Source organism: Podarcis vaucheri (genome assembly GCF_965113315.1).
Source record: "Podarcis vaucheri genome assembly, chromosome: 12".
NCBI classification, from domain to species: Eukaryota; Metazoa; Chordata; class Lepidosauria; order Squamata; family Lacertidae; genus Podarcis; species Podarcis vaucheri.
Genome location: NC_138750.1, coordinates 62,027,709 through 62,046,189, shown reverse-complemented (window position 1 = coordinate 62,046,189; position 18,481 = coordinate 62,027,709). Strand labels below are relative to the sequence as shown.

Genomic DNA, 18,481 nt, shown 5'->3' with positions numbered 1-18,481 from the left:
GATTTTTTGCTGTTTTCCTAGAGGGAAAGAGAGCTGGCACACCGAGACCCTGTGAGTCCTCTCCAGCTGCAGTAGCCCTGGGATAGCTGTCCCACCGATGCCACAGTCCTCGTGGCAGCCTCCTCCTCCTCCGGCCTGCTAGGGGAAAGGGTAGGCATACTGCGCTACCTGCCATATTTATTGATGTGCTGTACATAGTTATTTATTCTGGCATGCAAGCGTGAGGGGAGTGGGGAAGCTTGAACTCCCAGGAGCGGAAGGCCTCTGCACCACCTGCTCACGCACCCTCCCTCTGCATCAGCCTGGATTGGGCCAGTGAAGGGGCTGCAGGCGGCTGTTCTGCAACGGCTAGAGCTAGCTTTGTACCGTGGAGAGAAAGTGGGGGGCAGGCAGGGGCCTGGCTTCTGTGCCCAACACTGAGGTGGGCACCTCCACCCTTCTCTCGTGTCCCAGCCTGCCAGAATAGCCCTGCTTTTTACACACCTTCAAGAAGGAGATAGATGAACGGTTTGCCAGAGCAGCAAAGGCTGAAGCTTCAGGGCCAGTGGCAGACCTTGGAGTCTCAAATTTCAGTGGTGCCCTTTGCAGCGCCAAAATTCAGAACTCCCTCGCCTTCCATTCTGCGTAATAGTTGCGGCACCCCCCAAGGCTGTTCGCGCTCCCCTAAATCCACAGCAGAGTGTGCAACTTTTATTTTTGGGTGTGCTGGGCTGCAGCTCTGGGAGGAAAGAAAGCAAATGAGCAAGGGAAGGAACAGAGGTAGCAGAGACACAGAGAAATCGAGGAAGAGCTGCTGGAACAAGCAACGCTTTTGAAACGGTAATACCATTAATTGACTGTCTAGTTCACGGTGTTTTTACTTTAGCATCTCCTGCCATAGGAGCCCTGTGCACTGTATGCTACTCAAGGGAGCTGGGGGGGGGGATTAACCTGCTGTATTCTGTTTGTCCCACTGCCCCAAGCTTGGCAGGGGCAAGAGACTACTTTGCAACGCTGGCCAGTGGAGGCCCATTCAGGGCCTCAAAGCACCCCCCCCTGGCACTCTTGCGCCCGCTGCTTCCTCTTGGGTCGTTGTCCGTGTCCACACCATGCCTCAGGTGGCCTTAGCTCTGCTGTGCCCTTTGGACTGTACAGCAGCAGCTGCTTTTGTACCAGATTGTGTTTTATAATGTGTACAGAGACAGACACATTAAACAGAACTAACTTAATGCCTCCTGTGTGTTTTGCGGAGTAGCAGGGAAAGGTAATCTACCCCAATCAAGACGACTACTGGACATAGAAGCTTGTTTTGTGTGTTTTTTTCCAAATCATTGTCGTTTGCACCGAACACAGGCTGTCTGCAAAACAAAGTGGTTGGGGGAGCTGCTACTACCCCACCTGTGAAGAACACACTACCCTAACCCCACAAAACTCACTTGCACTGCAGCAGAACACCATTCACACGAAGACCCCAACTAAGCACTTTAAAGAAGTTGGCATGATCTATTGAGCAAACGGTTCTCTTTGTGTAGCTCACTTTAATGCAAACCTTATAAAAAGCAAGTGGTATACCTTGCATACAATTTTTGTGGGCAACTTAGTTTTTTTATAAAAAAAAACCAAACCAAAATAGATACGAGAGAAAAGGCATTGCTTTCTATTGCATGCTGCTAACGTATTTTAAGGCCCTGCAGCTGCTAAACTCCCACCCCCAAAATTCTCAATCATAAAACACTTCTGCAAATTAATTAGCGCCAAAAAGTTACACAACTCATTTTGCTATATTTGGATACTTGCAAACTGAAATGCAGCCCCCTCCGCTGCTTTTGACAAAAATCTAACAGTGGACCCATCTGCAATGCTCCCGTTTATTTATTTTAGTAGCAAAGAGCTGAAAAAAGTTGGTTCTAAATTACAGAGTAAGTCGAAACATGATGACAATGTTACATTTGTACAAAGCAAAAAACAACCCAGAAACCCACCAAGACCTGGCCCTTCTCCCACCTTAACCTTCCTGCCTTCCTGAAGATGCTCCTTTAAACCGAGGGAGCTGATGGAAAGAGCAAATGCTTAGGGGGGAAATGGACATTTAAGCATTCCCCTTCATTTAATGATCTGCCTTCATCCGGCCACAGTTGGGCGGCATTGTTAAGGAAGCACACCCCTGCAAGGACCCAAGTTGGCTCAGTTAACGCACAGTCCTCCTTTACTGCCCATAGTGCTGCAGGGTAACTCCTTATGTTTGATGCCAACACCTGTCTTTGGGGCACAGCTCTTGCCCCTTTGTAAAAGACCATCAGGCACACTGATGATCCAAATTAACCACATAAAGGGACTTCTGCGTTTTTGGGTGAACTATTTGGAACAGCTCAGTCTTGTCAATCCCCACTCCAAGGCTGCTGGGTGACTTGACACGGCCTCTGAGCTAAGACGGGGATCCCTCACTGGAATGTAAGGGCAACAAAATGCAACCGGTCTGGCCAAACAAGAAATGGCAGGTGGAGCCGGCAAGACATGGGAGCAGCTTTGGAGGCTGCTGAGAAAGCACGTCTCCTGCACCTTCACCTAGCAGCTAAAAAGACACTCCACGCACCTTTCATGCAAGCCGATCAGACGTAGCTGCTTGGTCCCAAATGGGCTCTCACCAGCTCAAAGGGGGTTGGTTGGGTCTTGAATACCCCATTCAGAGTGGAAGTCAGTAGGCAGGAGCAAAAGGGTCTTGCCAGAGGCAGTTTAAGGAGCAGAGGAGGACGTAGGAGCCCTGAAGTGCTACATCTCAAAGCCTTGGGAACACCAAGGGGGGGCAGCAGGGGTGGGGGTGGGAGTTGAAGCCCTTTAGCTGACAATGCCGGGAACTATTCCCCCAAGACAGGGTTACCATGGCTGTGTTTCAAAACCTTCCTCTGGTCGGGAAAATCACTTCGGGGGGCTTCTCCAGCTGGGTGACCACTTATGTCCGCAGTGAAAATCAAACCACGCGTCCCGCTCCGTCCAAACCGCCTCCCGTGATTCCTGCCCCTCCAAAGGCCAACTTACAGAGTCCTTCCTTCCCGTGGCACTCGGAGGCAGGCACAAAGTGGGAGAAAGGAACAAGCGGCTCCGAAAAATCCTCCTGCACGCCTCCAGCCGTTCAGACACAGCCGATGGGAAACTGAAGTGGCGGGAGAGGGGGGGGAAGGACGAGAGTTGAGTGGGCGCTGCGTGGCTCCTGGCACAGCAGAGGCTTCCTGGCTGTGGCCGGTCTCGAGCTGGAGAAGCTGCATGCTGAGGAGAGTGCGAGCCAGCCACCTTTCCTCCCTCGCCCTCCCAAGTTCCTAGTCCTCAAAATGCATCGGTGGTGGCGTTAGCAGCAGCAGTCGCAGTCTCTGGTCGGTGTGACGCCCTCCTTCCTCTCATGTCTTGTTGAGTGTCCACAGCGGGTCAAGCATGCTGAGGGGGTCGTCGCTGGGGCGGGTGCCGCGCAGGCCTTCCCCGTTCTGGTGCTGGAGGAAGCTCTGCTTGCTGACCTTGTGCCTGCCCTTGAGGCCGCTGTCCAGCGTGAAGGCCTCGGGGGTCAGCGAGGCCAGGAGCTCCAGGGACGAGGAGGACGGGGCCGCGGCTGGAGCAGCAGAGGGCTCTGCGCCAGGAGGCGCCGGCGGGACTTCGCTCTCTTCCTGACTCTCCTCTTCCAGATGGTTGCTGTTCTCGGCTGCGCAGCACCCAGCAGCCTCGGGCGCCGCTGGGGCAGGGGTGGCTGGCGGGGAGAGCGCGGGGGCCGGCTCTGTGCTGGTAACGGGGCAGCCGAGATCTGCAAAGGCAGGGGGCGCTGGGACGGCCAAGGGCAGGGGCTCCGGCTGCTGCCCGTTGGCGGACGAGGGCTCTGCCCCTCCCAAGGGAGGCCGGATGCTGAGCTTGGCGATGGTGGCCTGGATGGAGCTGATGGGCATGTCGGCACCCAGAACCAGATCCTGGGGGTCCTGGTGGATATAGGGCTAGAGGGAAAGGAAGAGCAGCTTAGAGAGCGCAGCAAGTGTCCCTTGACAAGGCCCTGTGGGATGGGGGTGATCTTTACGCTTTTATATCTGTTGGGAGATGCCCAGAGCATACATTTCCCTTTTTAAAATGGAAATTCCCTTATTCCGAATTGGATTCCTCGCAAGAAAAGGGGAAAGTTGACAGCTATGGCCCAGAGTGGCTGGGGCAGCCCAGTCAGAGGGGTGGGAGTGCAACTAATAAAATTATTACTATTCACCTCTCTTTCACCCTAAGGTGCCAGGGCATGTTAGGGCGACTTAAAATACAGTAGGATACAACACTGATTTTACTTGCACGATAGCAGCTTCATGCAGATCGTCAGTAAATAATATTATTATTTATTATATTTGTATGCCACCCTACATCTGTAGATCTTAGGGCTGTTCACAATATAAAAATAACAATAAAAAACCCACAAAATGCATAATAAAAATATGAACAGAACAAACCCAAAATCTCTCTCCTGGAGCACATTTTAAAAAGGCATTGTATATCAATTGGCCAAATGCTTTATTGGGGAGGAAATAAATGGGGAGAGAGGGACAGCCTTGCTTACTGAGCTCTGGAGGAGCTTGAAAGGAGGACTCCAGAGCCTGGAAGCTCTGCGAAGGGTATTCTCACTGCAGAAAAGTGCTTTTAAGCTCTCAGCCTTTGCGGGTTTGCCTTTATGCGCTACTTCTGGGCATGTAGTCTTCACACAAGTTGCATTCACACCATACATTAAAAACGCACAAAATATAAAGTAACAAAAGTGAATGCAATGACTGGTGACTGAGAGCAGCTGCCGAGACCACATAACACCGGTCTTGAAAGACCTACATTGGCTCCCAGGACGTTTCTGAGCACAATGCAAAGTGTTGGTGCTGACCTTTAAAGCCCTAAACGGCCTTGGTCCTGTATACCTGAAGGAGCATCTCCACCCCCATCGTTCAGCCCGGACACTGAGGTCCAGCGCTGAGGGCCTTCTGGCGGTTCCCTCATTGCGAGAAGCCAAGTTACAAGGAACCAGGCAGAGGGCCTTCTCGGTGGTGGCACCCGCCCTCTCAACAGATGTCAAAGAGAAAAACAACTACCTGACATTTAGAAGACACCTGAAGGCAGCCCTGTTCAGGGAAGTTAATGTGTGTCATTTTAATGTATTCTTAATCTTTGTTGGAAGCTGCCCAGAGTGGCTGGGGAAACCCAGCCAGATGGGCGGGGTACAAATAATAAATTATTACTATTGCTACTACTGCTACTACTACTACTATTATTATTATCATTATTATTATTATTTCCAGTCTGTCTTCCAAAAAAAGATGGGATTTCTTGTGTCATGGGATGCATTTGATAAGACAGCCTCTCCTACTATTTAAAATTTCTAACCATTGACCAAACGTGGGCTTTCAAAACGGCGGGGACGGCTGCTGCTGCTGCTGCACCCCCTTGCCAGAATTAATCCAGCCAAGCCCAAGCGAGATTTTTCTGAGAGAGAGCACTATGCCCGAGTCATCCCAGATACAGGAGAGACAGCTGCGAGGGCACAGGAGCAAAGAAAAGACGCTCTGCACATGGCCAGAAACCTCTTTTAACGCTCTCCTGTGACATTTCGCCAACCCGCTCCTGTTTCTGTGCTAGTGGAAGGACTCTCCACCCACGCCTGCCCTCGGATGCACCCTACCTTCTGGGCAGCGCTGCTGGCAGGCTTGCTGGCGGAGGGCGCCGTGACCCCGTGTCTCTGCAGCACTTGCTTGGCATGCTTCAGGAGAGACTCGTAGCAGAACTTGAGGTGGAGCTGGAAGAGGAGGAGCAGCCAGGATTGAGGGCCAGACATTTCACATAAACACATTTGGATCCCGCCTTTTTCTCAAGGCGGCTTACGGCATTCGGGAAAAGCCTCATTGCAAGGGGTTGGGCTGGATGACCCTTTGGGTCCCTGGTCCCATGCTACAGTTCCCCGATTCCATGAGAAACATCATTGTAAAATGCAAAACACCCAGTTAAACAGAGTGGTTTACAGCACAATAAAACACATTCAGAGCCAGCAATTGAGAGATCAATTGCAGGCCAGTTGTCCGCATGGTCTGCGCTTGTTTTTGAAGGTCTGTCTAAATAGGGAGGTCTTATGGGATGCGGGTGGTGCTGTGGGTTAAACCACAGAGCCTAGGACTTGCCGATCAGAAGGTCGGCAGTTCGAATCCCTGTGACGGGGTGAGCTCCCATTGCTCGGTCCCTGCTGCTGCCAACCTAGCAGTTTGAAAGCACATCAACGTGCAAGTAGATAAATAGGTACCACTCCGGCGGGAAGGTAAACGGCATTTCCGTGCGCTGCTCTGGTTTGCCAGAAGCGGCTTAGTCATGCTGGCCACAAGACCCGGAAGCTGTATGCCGGCTCCCTCAGCCAATAAAGCGAGATGAGCGCCACAACCCCAGAGTCGTCTGCGACTGGACCTAATGGTCAGGGGTCCCTTAACCTTTACCTTTAAAGGTAAAGGTACCCCTGCCCGTACGGGCCAGTCTTGACAGACTCTAGGGTTGTGCGCTCATCTCACTCTAGAGGCCGGGAGCCGGCGCCATCCGCAGACACTTCTGGGTCACGTGGCCAGTGTGACATCACTGCTCTGGCGATCCTGCACCAGCGCAGCACACGGAACGCCGTTTACCTTCCTGCTTTAAAGCGGTACCTATTTATCTACTTGCACTTAGGGGTGCTTTCGAACTGCTAGGTGGGCAGGAGCTGGGACCGTAGACGGGAGCTCACCCTGCCGTGGGGATTCGAACCGCCGACCATGCGATCGGCAAGCCCTAGGCGCTGAGGATTTACCCACAGCGCCACCCGCGTCCCCTAACCTTTACCTTCACAGCACAATAAAACACATTCAGAGCCAGCAATTGAGAGACCAATTGCAGGCCAGTTGTCAACATGATCTGCACTTGTTTTTTAAAGGTCTGTCTAAATAGGGAGGTCTTAAGATCACAAGGAGGGAGCCAGTCAGACCTCTCTTGGGAGGGAATTGCCAATATGGGAACGGCCACAGAAAAGGCTCCCTCTCGTCTTACCAAGCAACTGGGCCTCAAATGTTGATGCGACCTGGACAAGGCTCACACCCCAGGGTCTTAGCACCCAGCCAAGATCTTTTAGGCGACCCAAGGCTCATGGGCGTCACCCACGGCAGCTCCACCCACACCCCACGCCCCGTACCTTCTCCTGCAGCATGTGCTTCCTCTGCTGGCGGATCTTCTTCACCAGCTGGGGCAAGTCCGGGATGCTGTTGCCGGCCTCCACTTCCTGCATGGCGGCGTACAAGAGGCAGAAGGCGCCGGTGCGGCCCACGCCAGAGCTGTGGGGGATGCAGAAGAGGAACAGAAGAGGAACAAGTCCAGCAACAGCTACAGACCCAAGTTGGAGAAACGATGGGCTTTCTCCATGCAGGGCATAATTTTACAAACGTCTTGCTGTGTTGCCTCTTTCTTGCCTTTCTTCTAGAACAGCCTTTCTCAACCATGTTGTTGAACTACAACTCCCATCACCCCTAGCTAGCAAGGCCAGAGCTCAGGGATGATGGGAGTTGTAGTCCAACAACATCTGGGGACCCACAGGTTGAGAATCGCTGCAATTGTTCCTCTGTTCACTTGATCATTTTGCTCACCCTTTTCTGAAACCTTTTCCAACCCTACAATTTCCTTTTTGATACAGTGGTACCTCGGGTTACAGGCGCTTCAGGTTACATACGCTTCAGGTTACAGACTCTGCTAACGCAGAAATAGTGCTTCAGGTTAAGAACTTTGCTTCAGGATGAGAACAGAAATCGTGCTCTGGCGGCGTGGCGGCAGCGGGAGGCCCCATTAGCTAAAGTGGTGCTTCAGGTTAAGAAAAGTTTCAGGTTAAGAACGCACCTCCGGAACGAATTAAGTACTTAACCCGAGGTACCACTGTACTGGACGTGGGTGGCGCTATGGGTTAAACCACAGAACCTAGGACTTGCCGATCAGAAGGTTGGCGGTTCGAATCCCCGCGACGGGGTGAGCTCCCGTTGCTCAGTTCCTGCTCCTGCCCACCTAGCAGTTCGAAAGCACGTCAAAGTGCAAGTAGATAAATAGGTACCACTCCGGCGGGAAGGTGAACGGCGTTTCCGTGCGCTGCTCTGGTTCGCCAGAAGCGGCTTCGTCATGCTGGCCACATGACCCGGAAGCTGTACGCCAGCTCCCTCGGCCAATAAAGCGAGATGAGCGCCACAACCCCAGAGTCGTCCACGACTGGATCTAATGGTCAGGGGCCCCTTTACCTTTACCTTACTGCTTTTTCAGGCACTCCAGCTACAATTATCAGGTGGCAGGGCACAGGCAAAAATACACGGCCACTTGCAATGAAGCCATCGTGGCAGAGGGGCCCCATAGCTGCCATTTTTGGGCTCGACGGGTTATTGGTCTGACGCACTGCGAGGCTCCGAGTCTGCTTTCCAAGTCTGGCTGTTACTGACCTGCAATGGACGACGATGGGGGTGTGGAGCGGCCGCTGGTGGAGGTAATGGCTGTGCACCTCCTGAATGAAGCGAAGAAGGTCCCCTTTGCTGTCCGGGAGGCCACTGAAGGAAGGGGAAGGAGGGAGAGAGAGAGAAAGAAAAATGAAGCAAGCATCTTTGCAAACAGGATTTTGCTGCCGCTTGCCAGCTCCACTGCTACCCTCCCGGATGATCCCTGTTCCTCTAGTTCAGTCTTTCTCAAACTTGGGTCCCCAGCTGTCATTTGCATGAGCCAGCCAGCAGTAAATCATGCCTTGCAAGTTGGAGTTAACGCCTTATTAGCAAAAAACAGGACCTGCACAGGAGGGATGGGTGCACAGAAGGGACCCGGGTGGCGCAAGGAAAGTGGGTGGCACTGTGGTCTAAACCACAGAGCCTAGGGCTTCCCAATCACTTGATTCAAAGGTTGGCAGTTTGAATCCCCACAACGGGGTGAGCTCCTGTTGCTCAGTCCCTGCTCCTGCCAACCTAGCAGTTCGAAAGCACGTCAAAGTGCAAGTAGATAAATAGGTACCACTCAGGCGGGAAGGTAAACGGCGTTTCCGTGCGCTGCTCTGGTTTGCCAGAAGTGGCTTAGTCATGCTGGCCACATGACCCGGAAGCTGTACGCCGGCTCCCTCGGCCAGTAAAGCAAGATGAGCACCGCAACCCCAGAGTCGGTCACGACTGGACCTAATGGTCAGGGGTCCCTTTATCTTTACCTAGCAAAAACAGGACCTGCACAGGAGCACCAGGGCTAATGAGTAAATGGATAGCTGAAACAATCCCAAGGATGATTGGATATGTAAAATGAGTGAATATATACAGTTGGCAAAACAAACAACAGGCATAAGATTACAGGTCAAATCAAAAATTAAAACTAGAATGGCAATGCTTCAAAGAATACATGGAAAAACACTGTTAAAAAAAAGTGTGTTGCTATGCATAGATTAAAGTTGTAGAGTATACGAGAGGGAGATATTTGGAATTGGATATAAGATATCCAATTCCAATGGATATATTAGGAATGCAATCCTAATATTTAATATATTTAATATAACTCATAAAGCAGTGGTTCTCAACCTTGGGTCCCCAGATGTTGTTGGACTACAACTCCCATCATCCCTAGCTCACAGGACCAGTGGTCAGGAATCGAGACGTGGTGGAGAGTCATGGGTGGGGGGGGTGTACTTATGTACTGTCAAATATTTCAGTGTATTTCTGATTTACATCTGTTTGTTGCAGGTTTTCTGTTCCTTTTTTTCTTTGTATTATCTAATAAAAAGAAAAGACAAGACCATCTCCGGTAGGTCTGGCCCCCATGAAGTAGTTGCGGAGACAGAAAATCCCCACCGCAGCATAGCTGCCGAAATCTCCTGCTCTCCAGGGCTGTTCCCAAGCAATCTGAGACTATGCCAGTGCACCTGGCCTTTGCTCCTCCCACTTCATGCCTCCCCTAGTCCTGGGAGACAAGCAGGGAAGGGGAGCTTGTCCCAGCAGAAGTGGGAGACACCCGTGACTTTCCACCAGTCTGACTCATTTCTGCCTCTCTCTTCCAACCCTCCTGCTTCAGCTTCGGCCTCCAATTCCGGACTTCTCTCTATCACAGACTCTCCCTGCTCACTACGCCCTGTTACCTCTTCAGCTTTCGACACGGACCACTCATGGTCGTCCCACCACCGCTCCCTAGGCTCTGAGCCTCCCCAGCTGGTTCCTCCCACCATCACCCTGTGCCCAACCAGTCCATGACATTGCTGGACTACAACTCCCATCATCCCTGGCCCTGCTAGCTAGGGATGATGGGAGTTGTAGTCCATCAACAGCTGGCGACACAAGTTTGAGAAGCACAGGTCTGGCTGGGCCAGGCAAGCGAGTCACAGCCAGGCCCACCCCTCATCCTCAGCCTCTCCCCACCGCCCTCCTTGCATGGGACAAAATTCACATACAGCTCCGGCCAGGAGGAGAACTGGAGGTGGATAACGGTGCGCTTCAAGCTCTGGTCTCGGAACTGCAGCGTGATCATGCGTTCCACGTGGGTCGGGGTGGCCTTTACACTGGTGAGGACCAGGGTGAGGAGGCCGTGGACCATGGGCTGGCCCCGCTCCGTGGGGAAGTAGCGGACAACCTTTTGCTGCAGGAGAGAAAGAGAAACGGGGGGATGTCAGGAGGAGAAAAGGAGGGCCAATGGCAGAGGACCTCCAGTGCCACCATTTTGGTCTTGCCCCCCCCCCCAATGGTTAGAAGGCAGCAGGGGAAGTCGGAGATACTGGGGAGCTGCCATCAGTTAGAGAAAACAACTTCGGCTCCCCAAACTTTTGGGTTCTTGGTTCCGTGAACTCGTCAGCCTGCCCTCCTCTATGAAAAGCATACAGTGGTGCCTCACAAGTCGAAAAGAATCCGTTCTGTGATTCCCTTCGTCTAGCGGTTTTCTTGTCTTGCGAAGCAAGCCCATTGAAGGATTAGCGGATTAGCGCTATTAGTGGCTTTTAGCGGCTTATCTGCTGATCGGATCAGCTGATAAGCGGCTTAGAAAAAGGGGGGGGAGGGGAAAAAACCAGCAGGAACTCGCAATACATTGTCGTCTTGTGAAGCAAGCCCATAGGAAATTCGTTTTGCGAAGCACCTCCAAAACGGAAAACTCTTTCGTCTAGCAAGTTTTCCATCTTGCAAGGCATTCGTCTTGCGGGGCACCACTGTAGTTCAGAATAGCAGTTTTGCCCGACCCCGCTAAGGAAGATAACACAACACAATTCAAAAAGGTAAAAATTAAATGCACCGTACATCTATTCAAAATCCAATTAAAACCTGAATGAACTTGATACTGGGATAGCAGCTGTTCCAAGGTCATTTACTGGGGGTAATCTCCCCACCGGCCGTACTCTAGGATCCTGCTGTTGAGGTTATGGGGAAGCCACATTTATTTCATTTATTAAATTCGTATACCCCCCTACACCTGCAGATCTCAAGGCGGCTCACAACCCAAAACTACAACATACTTACATTCGATGAACTACAGTTAAGCAAAAAGCCGAAACGTCTCAAATTCTTCCAGCTGTGTGTGTGCCTCAAGGCCAACTGTGGTTAATTTACATCAGGCACCCCCAAACTCGGCCCTCCAGATGTTTTGGGGCTACAACTCCAATCATCCCTAGCTAACAGGACCAGTGGTCAGGGATGATGGGAACTGTAGTCCCAAAACAGCTGAGGGCTGAGTTCGGAAATGCCTGATTTATATCATACTAAACTATGGCTTAGGACGCGGGTGGCGCTGTGGGTTAAACCACAGAGCCTAGAACTTGCTGATCAGAAGGTCGGCGGTTCGAATCCCCGCGACGGGGTGAGCTCCCATTGCTCGGTTCCTGCTCCTGCCAACCTAGCAGTTCGAAATCACATCAGTGCAAGTAGATAAATAGGTACGGCTCCAGCGGGAAGGTAAACGGCGTTTCCGTGCGCTGCTCTGGTTCACCAGAAGTGGCTTCGTCATACTGGCCACATGACCCGGAAGCTGTACGCCGGCTCCCTCGGCCAGTAAAGCGAGATGAGTGCTGCAACCCCAGAGTCGTCCACGACTGGACCTAACGGTCAGGGGTCCCTTTACCTTTAAACTATGGCTTAGCACGATGCAAACACCTGTGGCATTCTATTTAGGGATTTAACAGTTTATGTCCATAAGGCTTTGATGATGAAGCCTAAGCTGGTTGGCAAATTCTAGCATATGCCTCCTTAGGAATGCAAGTCACTTTTTTCTTGCGCTCCATATGCAATACACATTACATTAGAGGAGGATAAAGCATTTGAGTGTCTTCCTCTCTCCTCCTCCCCCCCCCCCAGCTGCAATCACAGGGTCAGAAGCCGGAGACTCTCAGGTTGCTTTAAAAAAACAAACTAACAGCAAGTCGCTAGTCCTCAGGGCTGGGCGGAAAAAACCATAAAAGTGCAGGGAACATCTGTGGATATCTGAGTGCAATCTATTGGGGGGGGGGAATCACCCTCAACATGACCCCAATGAAGCAGACAGACCTGTCTCAGGCAAGACCACTTGAGTTGCCCCAATACATGAGAAAGTCTGTTTAAACCAGAGAAAGACCTACACTGGCTCCCAGTACGTTTCCGAGCACAATTCAAAGTGTTGGTGCTGGCCTTTCAAGCCCTAAATGGCCTCGATCCAGGATATCTGAAGCAGCGTCTCCACCCCCATCGTTCTGCCCGGACACTGAGGTCCAGCACCGAGGGCCTTCTGGCGGTTCCCTCCCTGCGAGAAGCCAAGTTACAGGGAACCAGGCAGAGGGCCTTCTCGGTAGTGGCACCCACCCTGTGGAACTCCCTCCCACCAGATGTCAAAGAGAAGAACAACTACCAGACTTTTAGAAGACATCTGAAGGCAGCCCTGTTTAGGGAAGCTTTTAATATTTAACAGACCACTGTATTTTAGTGCTTTGTTGGAGGCTGCCCAGAGTAGCTGGGGAGGCCCAGCCAGATGGGCAGGGTATAAATAATAAAAAATTATTATTATTATTATTATTACTACTACTACTACTTTTTATTATTAAATAAAATTTATTAGTATTTCCCACACATGAAAAATATCGAAAAATAACAACACACAACACACAAAAACCAACATTCGAAAAACTAAAAAAGCAACAACTAAACAACAACAAATCCATATCTTACAAGTTAATAATAAAAAAAATTTCTTCCAGTAGCACCTTAAAGACCAACTAAGTTAGTTCTTGGTATGAGCTTTCGTGTGCATGCACACTTCTTCAGATACCTGCATGCACACGAAAGCTCATACCAAGAACTAACTTAGTTGGTCTTTAAGGTGCTACTGGAAGAAATTTTTTTTATTTTGACTATGGCAGACCAACACGGCTACCTATCTACTACTGGAAGTTAATAATATAAACACTAAAAACAACAATAAAACATTGGCTTCCACCAATCCCATGGCACCTCCTTTATCTCTCATTGTGTCTTCCTGTTTTTCTTATTATCTCTATCCTAACATCTAGATATAAATCCCTCTTTCTTATCCTTTCACTTCACAAGATTATTCCAGCCAGATTTCTGTCCTTGAACCTTGGCTTTTTATCTTATTTTGTCTGTCAATTTGGCTAATTCTATTATTAGTATTATTATTATCAAAGTACACTCGACTTGTGACAAATCCTTGCTCCTTACTTTCTCAATCTCCTGCTCAGAAACCAGCATGACGACGACGGACACCTTCTGCTCGTAAATCATGAGCCAGAAGTCGGAGGCGGTGCCCACCAGGGGGGCCTGGGTGGCAATGATGGCGGGGCAGTAGGAGGAGAGGTCTTCGACACGGCTGGCGTTGATGTAGTCGTCCTTGCCCGACTGCAGGACAATGCGGTTCTTGTCGTAGGGCATGATGTCCTGGTGGCGGTTCTTCATGGAGTAGCAGCGGGCGATGGCGATGGACAGCTGGCGGGCGTCTTTCTCCTGGGCGTCCTGCAGCTCCTTCCAGATGCCGTCCAGCTCGCTGGCGCTCCCCGAGGAAGGGGCCGGCTTCTCCAGGCCGCCCACCACGTCCTGGAAGCGCTCCAGCTCCGACAGGAGCCGCCGGATGTGCTCAGGCTTCTCGTAGGGGTCCTTCTCGATCAGCTGCACGGCTTTCGGCTTCAGCCCGTCCTTGGCGTCGGCCTTGGTGGGCTGCAGGAGGGGCTGCCCCACCGAGGCCTTGGCGCCCCCGTGCTGGCTCTCGGGGCTGGAGGACAGGAGGTCGTCGGTAGACGAATTCTGTCGGGGGAAGCGGGAGGCATCGGAGGGGCCCTGCGCCAGTGGGGCGGCCCCGCCGGGCGCCAGAGAGGAGGGGGGCAGCTGCGGGAGAGGCCCCGAGGGGGGCAGGAGAGAGGGAGCCGGCAGGGTCAGGGAAGGCTGCGGGGAGGGCGCCGGCGAGGGCAAAGCAGCGCCCGGCACCACGGCTGCGCCGGGCATCTGTGCCAGGGCAGGGCTGGGTGCGGGGGGGACGTGGTGAGGGAGGGGCTGGCTGACGGGCTGGGGCTGCCCTCCCAGGGGCATAGGGGCCCCTGGAGGGATCTGGGGGGTCCCAGGGCCCAGGGGCGTCGGGCCGGCGCCAAAGGCAACCTGGGCCGGCGATCCAGCGGGCAAGGGCTGGATGGAAGCGAGCGACGGGCGAAGGGGAATCTGCTGCTGCTGTTGCTGCCCGGGCCCCATCATGCCCATGGAAATGTTGGGGGCGTGCGACACGGCCGTGGGGTAGGTCAGGGAGTGGGGAGGCAGGGCGTGGCCCCGAGGCAGCTTGTCGTGGGCCGGCCCAAGCTGGTAGTGTTGGGCTCCCAGTTGGACAGGGTGGCCCTGTCCGAGGGCGGCTTGCGGAGCGCAGACCTGAGCCGGAAAGGGATGCTGGAAGGGCGGCGGCTGCTGCTGGGGCATTTGGCCCTGGGCCAGGAACTGGGGTGTGTACTGCTGAGGGGGCGGGCCGAGGGGCTGGGGGCGGGCCTGCCGGTCCATCGGGGGCTGGAGGGGTCCGTGGGGGGAGAAGGCCTGCGGAGGTTGAGCAGAGGAGTAAGGCGGCAGGACCTGCTGCATGAAAGGCTGCGGGTAGGGGAAGTGAGCGTTGGGGGTCCCTTGAGGTCCTGCGAAGCCACCCTGGGCAGCGGGAGGAGGCCCTGCCCATTGGGGGAGCGGCCCGGCCATGCCCCTGGGGGCCGTGCAGCTCGAGATGGGGCCCTGGATGCTGTCGACGGTGGTGGTGGCTGGCCGGACCCCCAGCGGAAAGCTGCCGGCGCCGTACTGGTGTGGGGAGGGCGCGGGAGGCCTAACTGCCAGAGGGGTGGAGTGGCTGGCCGGGAAGGCCCCGCTGTTGGGGGCCAGCTGCCCCATGCCGTAAACCAGGCCCCCTGGGGGAGCGGAGACGGGCATGGGGAGGTGCTGCGGGGAGGTGTGCTGCGGGGGCAGAGCGTAGGCGGGCTGCACGGCTGGGCCCCGCATGACACTGGCGCTGGGTGGGTAGGCGCCTGAGGAGGGGGCAGAGCTCATCGGTGGTGGGGCTGCCTGGGGGGCAGAAGGCGGCATCTGGTGGGAGGCCGGCGGGTAAGGGGCTTGGGCGGAGCCGGCTGGGACTCTGGGCGGCGGGTAGTGCCTATGGGGGGCACCTCGCCCCGCCGGGCCGAAGGGAAGCCTGGCCTGGCCCGGCTGGGGGGCAGAGAAGGCTTCCTGGCCAGGGGCCGCTCGCAGGCCGGCGTGGGGGAAGGCGGGGTCCAGACCCAGGGCGGCCAAGGCGTCCGGCGGCAGCTGCGCCAGGTGAGCCCCCAGGACTTCAGGGGGCAGGCTGCGGAGCTCCTCCGGGAGGTCGGCCAGGGAGAGGGAGCCGAGGGGCAGGGGGTCGGGCAGCTCGAGGTCAGAGGTCTTCTTCTGGAGCGCTGGCTTGGGGGTGGTGGGCCTGGCAGGAGGTCTCTTCTTCAGTTCCCTGCCAAGACAAGGCCACAGAGAAGCCGTGTGAGATGGGCACCCACTCCCAGCACCCCCTTGCCCCCAGAGGGTCCCTGAACAGGGACTACTGTAATTCGCTCTACACAAGGCTGCCCTCAAAACTGTCCCACAAACTCCAGTGGGTGAGGAATGCCATGTTGAGGCTCCTCACAGGGTCCCTGTCATGGGAGCATATTCAGCCAGTGCTTTTCCAGTTGCACTGGCTCCCGGTGGAGTATCGGGTCAGGTTCAAGGTGCTGGTCTTGACCTTTAAAGTCCTTTGTGGCTTAGGGCCCTCATATTTACGGGACCGCCTCTCCTGGTCTGCCCCGCAGAGGACCTTAAGGTCCATGAATAATCATAGTTTAGAGGTCCCAGGCCCTAAGGAAGTCAGACTATCCTCTACCAGGGCCAGGGCCTTCTCAGTGATGGCTCCGACATGGTGAAATGCTCTGTCCCGCGAGACTAGGGCCCTTCAGGATTTACCGTATTTTTCGCTCTATAACACGCACCCGACCATAACACACACATAGTTTTGAGAGGAGGAAAACAAGAAAAAAATTATTCTAAACGAAACGGTGGATGTATGATTTTTGTGGTTCATGCTGTGGCCACAGACATGTGATCTGACGGTGAGTTTGGGGTGGCCCAATGCAAAAATTCTGAGGATCCATGTGGATTCATGCTTTGTAACCATGTTTTTGCACCATTGTGGCCCCAGGCAACAGTGGGTGCGTGATTTTTTTGGTGCAAGCTGTAGCCATGGATGCTCTGCTCACGACTGCAGCAGATCCCCCTGTCATCCGTAGGCATTCGCTCCATAACACGCACAGACATTTCCCCTTACTTTCTAGGAGGAAAAAAGTGAGTGTTATGGTGCAAAAAATACGGTAACCTTCTTCCGGCGGACCTGTAAAACAGAGCTATTCTGCCTGGCCTTTAATTTGAATTCAGCCTGATCTTTTATTTCCCTTCTCTTCCCTCCATCTCCACTTTTCATGAAGATTACCTGCTCTGGGATCCCAAAGCTAATTCTCCCCTGGCCTCCTCACTGGCCCAAGTAGGACCAATTCAGCCAGCTAGCCCTGGGGATTATCTGTTTGACTTTTGATTTTTATTGTTATTCATGTTTTTATACTGTATTTTATGCTGCTTTTATAATTAAGTAATTTAAAGTGTTTTAAATTTGTTAGCCACCCTGAGCCCGGTTTTTGAACTGGGAAGGGCGGGGTATAAATAAATATTTATTATTATTATTAAAACCCCAGGTGTCTGTATATATTTTTTAAAAAACCTGGTGTTCCGATCATCACCTAAACCAGCCTTTCTCAATCTTGTGACCCTGGATAGTGTTGGAATACAATTCCCATCATCCCGGATTACCCTCGTTTTAATGTCACATTTTACAGTTAAACTTTGGAACTCCCTGCCACAGGATGGCCACCAACCTGGATGGCTTTAAAAGAAGGAGGGACAAATTCACAGAGGAGAAGACCAACAATGGCTACTAGCCTGGATGTCTCTGCTCTGCCTTCACACCCATCCACTTGCACCCGGAGCCAAGCCACCTCACCTCTCCAGGAGCTGCTGCCTGACCACCTCGGCTCCCTTGCAGGCAGTGCGGGATTTCTCCAGCAGTTTGGCCACTTTGCTCTCCAAGTCGGCGTAGAAATCCTTCCCTTCCTGGGATTTCTTCATCAGGTCCTCGTAAGCCTCATAGGAAGCCACCAGTGTCTGCAAAGAGGTGTTCCACCTGGGGGGACGGCAGGAAAAGAAAGGTTAGGATGAGGAAGAGGGGCGTTTGCAGGACCACCCAGAAAGAAGAAGAAGAGGAGTTTGGATTTGATATCCCGCCTTTCACTCCCCTTCAGGACTGTTTAACTGTGCTTCTGTTTGAAGAATTCCTTTCTTTTATCTGTCCCTAATCTTCCAACATTCAGCTTCACTGAACATCTACGAGTTTTAGTGTAGTGTAGAGAGGGAGATAAAACTTTTATCTATCCCCTTTCTCCATGCCATGTCTGATTTCATAAACCGCTATCGAGCCACCTCTCACCTTTCCTCCAAACTAAAAAGGAGAGTTGCTGAATCCCCTTATTGTTTTAGCAGCCCTTTCCCAACTTCTCCTCCGGAGGCTCAAGAAGGAAGCTAAGGAGCCTTTGCAAAGGCCTCTTTGAAATAGCTCACTCCTGCCTGTGAGCTGCTTCAAAGGGCGCTTTTGCGCAGAAGAAGAAGAGGAGTTTGGATTTGATATCCTGCTTTATCACTACCCGAAGGAGTCTCAAAGCGGCTAACATTCTCCTTTCCCTTCCTCCCCCACAACAAACACTCTGTGAGGTGAGTGAGGCTGAGAGACTTCAGAGAAGTGTGACTGGCCCAAGGTCACCCAGCAGCTGCATGTGGAGGAGCGGGGATTCGAACCCGGTTCACCAGATTACGAGACTACCGCTCTTAACCACTACACCACACTGGCTCTCAGAAAGCGGGCAGAGCCAGGAAAGGCATTCACACATGCCTGGGCACAAGGGCTGAGCCGTACCAATCGACAA

The 18,481-nt window shown here is 53.0% G+C and overlaps 1 protein-coding gene across 1 annotated transcript in view; it reads right to left on the bottom strand.

Annotated features, from left to right (window-relative positions):
- Positions 1–1,497: 1,497 nt before the first annotated feature.
- The window catches only part of PTPN23 (protein tyrosine phosphatase non-receptor type 23), a 61,450-nt gene continuing 44,466 nt past the window's right edge, over positions 1,498–18,481 (bottom strand). Inside the window, exons 19-25 of the mRNA XM_082192142.1 lie at positions 17,506–17,685; positions 13,659–15,930; positions 10,421–10,605; positions 8,454–8,558; positions 7,175–7,313; positions 5,654–5,767; positions 1,498–3,950 (exon numbers count right to left, since the gene is read on the bottom strand). Of these exons, the coding sequence (XP_082048268.1) occupies positions 3,372–3,950; positions 5,654–5,767; positions 7,175–7,313; positions 8,454–8,558; positions 10,421–10,605; positions 13,659–15,930; positions 17,506–17,685 (3,574 nt within the window). The 3' untranslated portion in view covers positions 1,498–3,371. The remainder of the gene's footprint in view (positions 3,951–5,653; positions 5,768–7,174; positions 7,314–8,453; positions 8,559–10,420; positions 10,606–13,658; positions 15,931–17,505; positions 17,686–18,481) is intronic.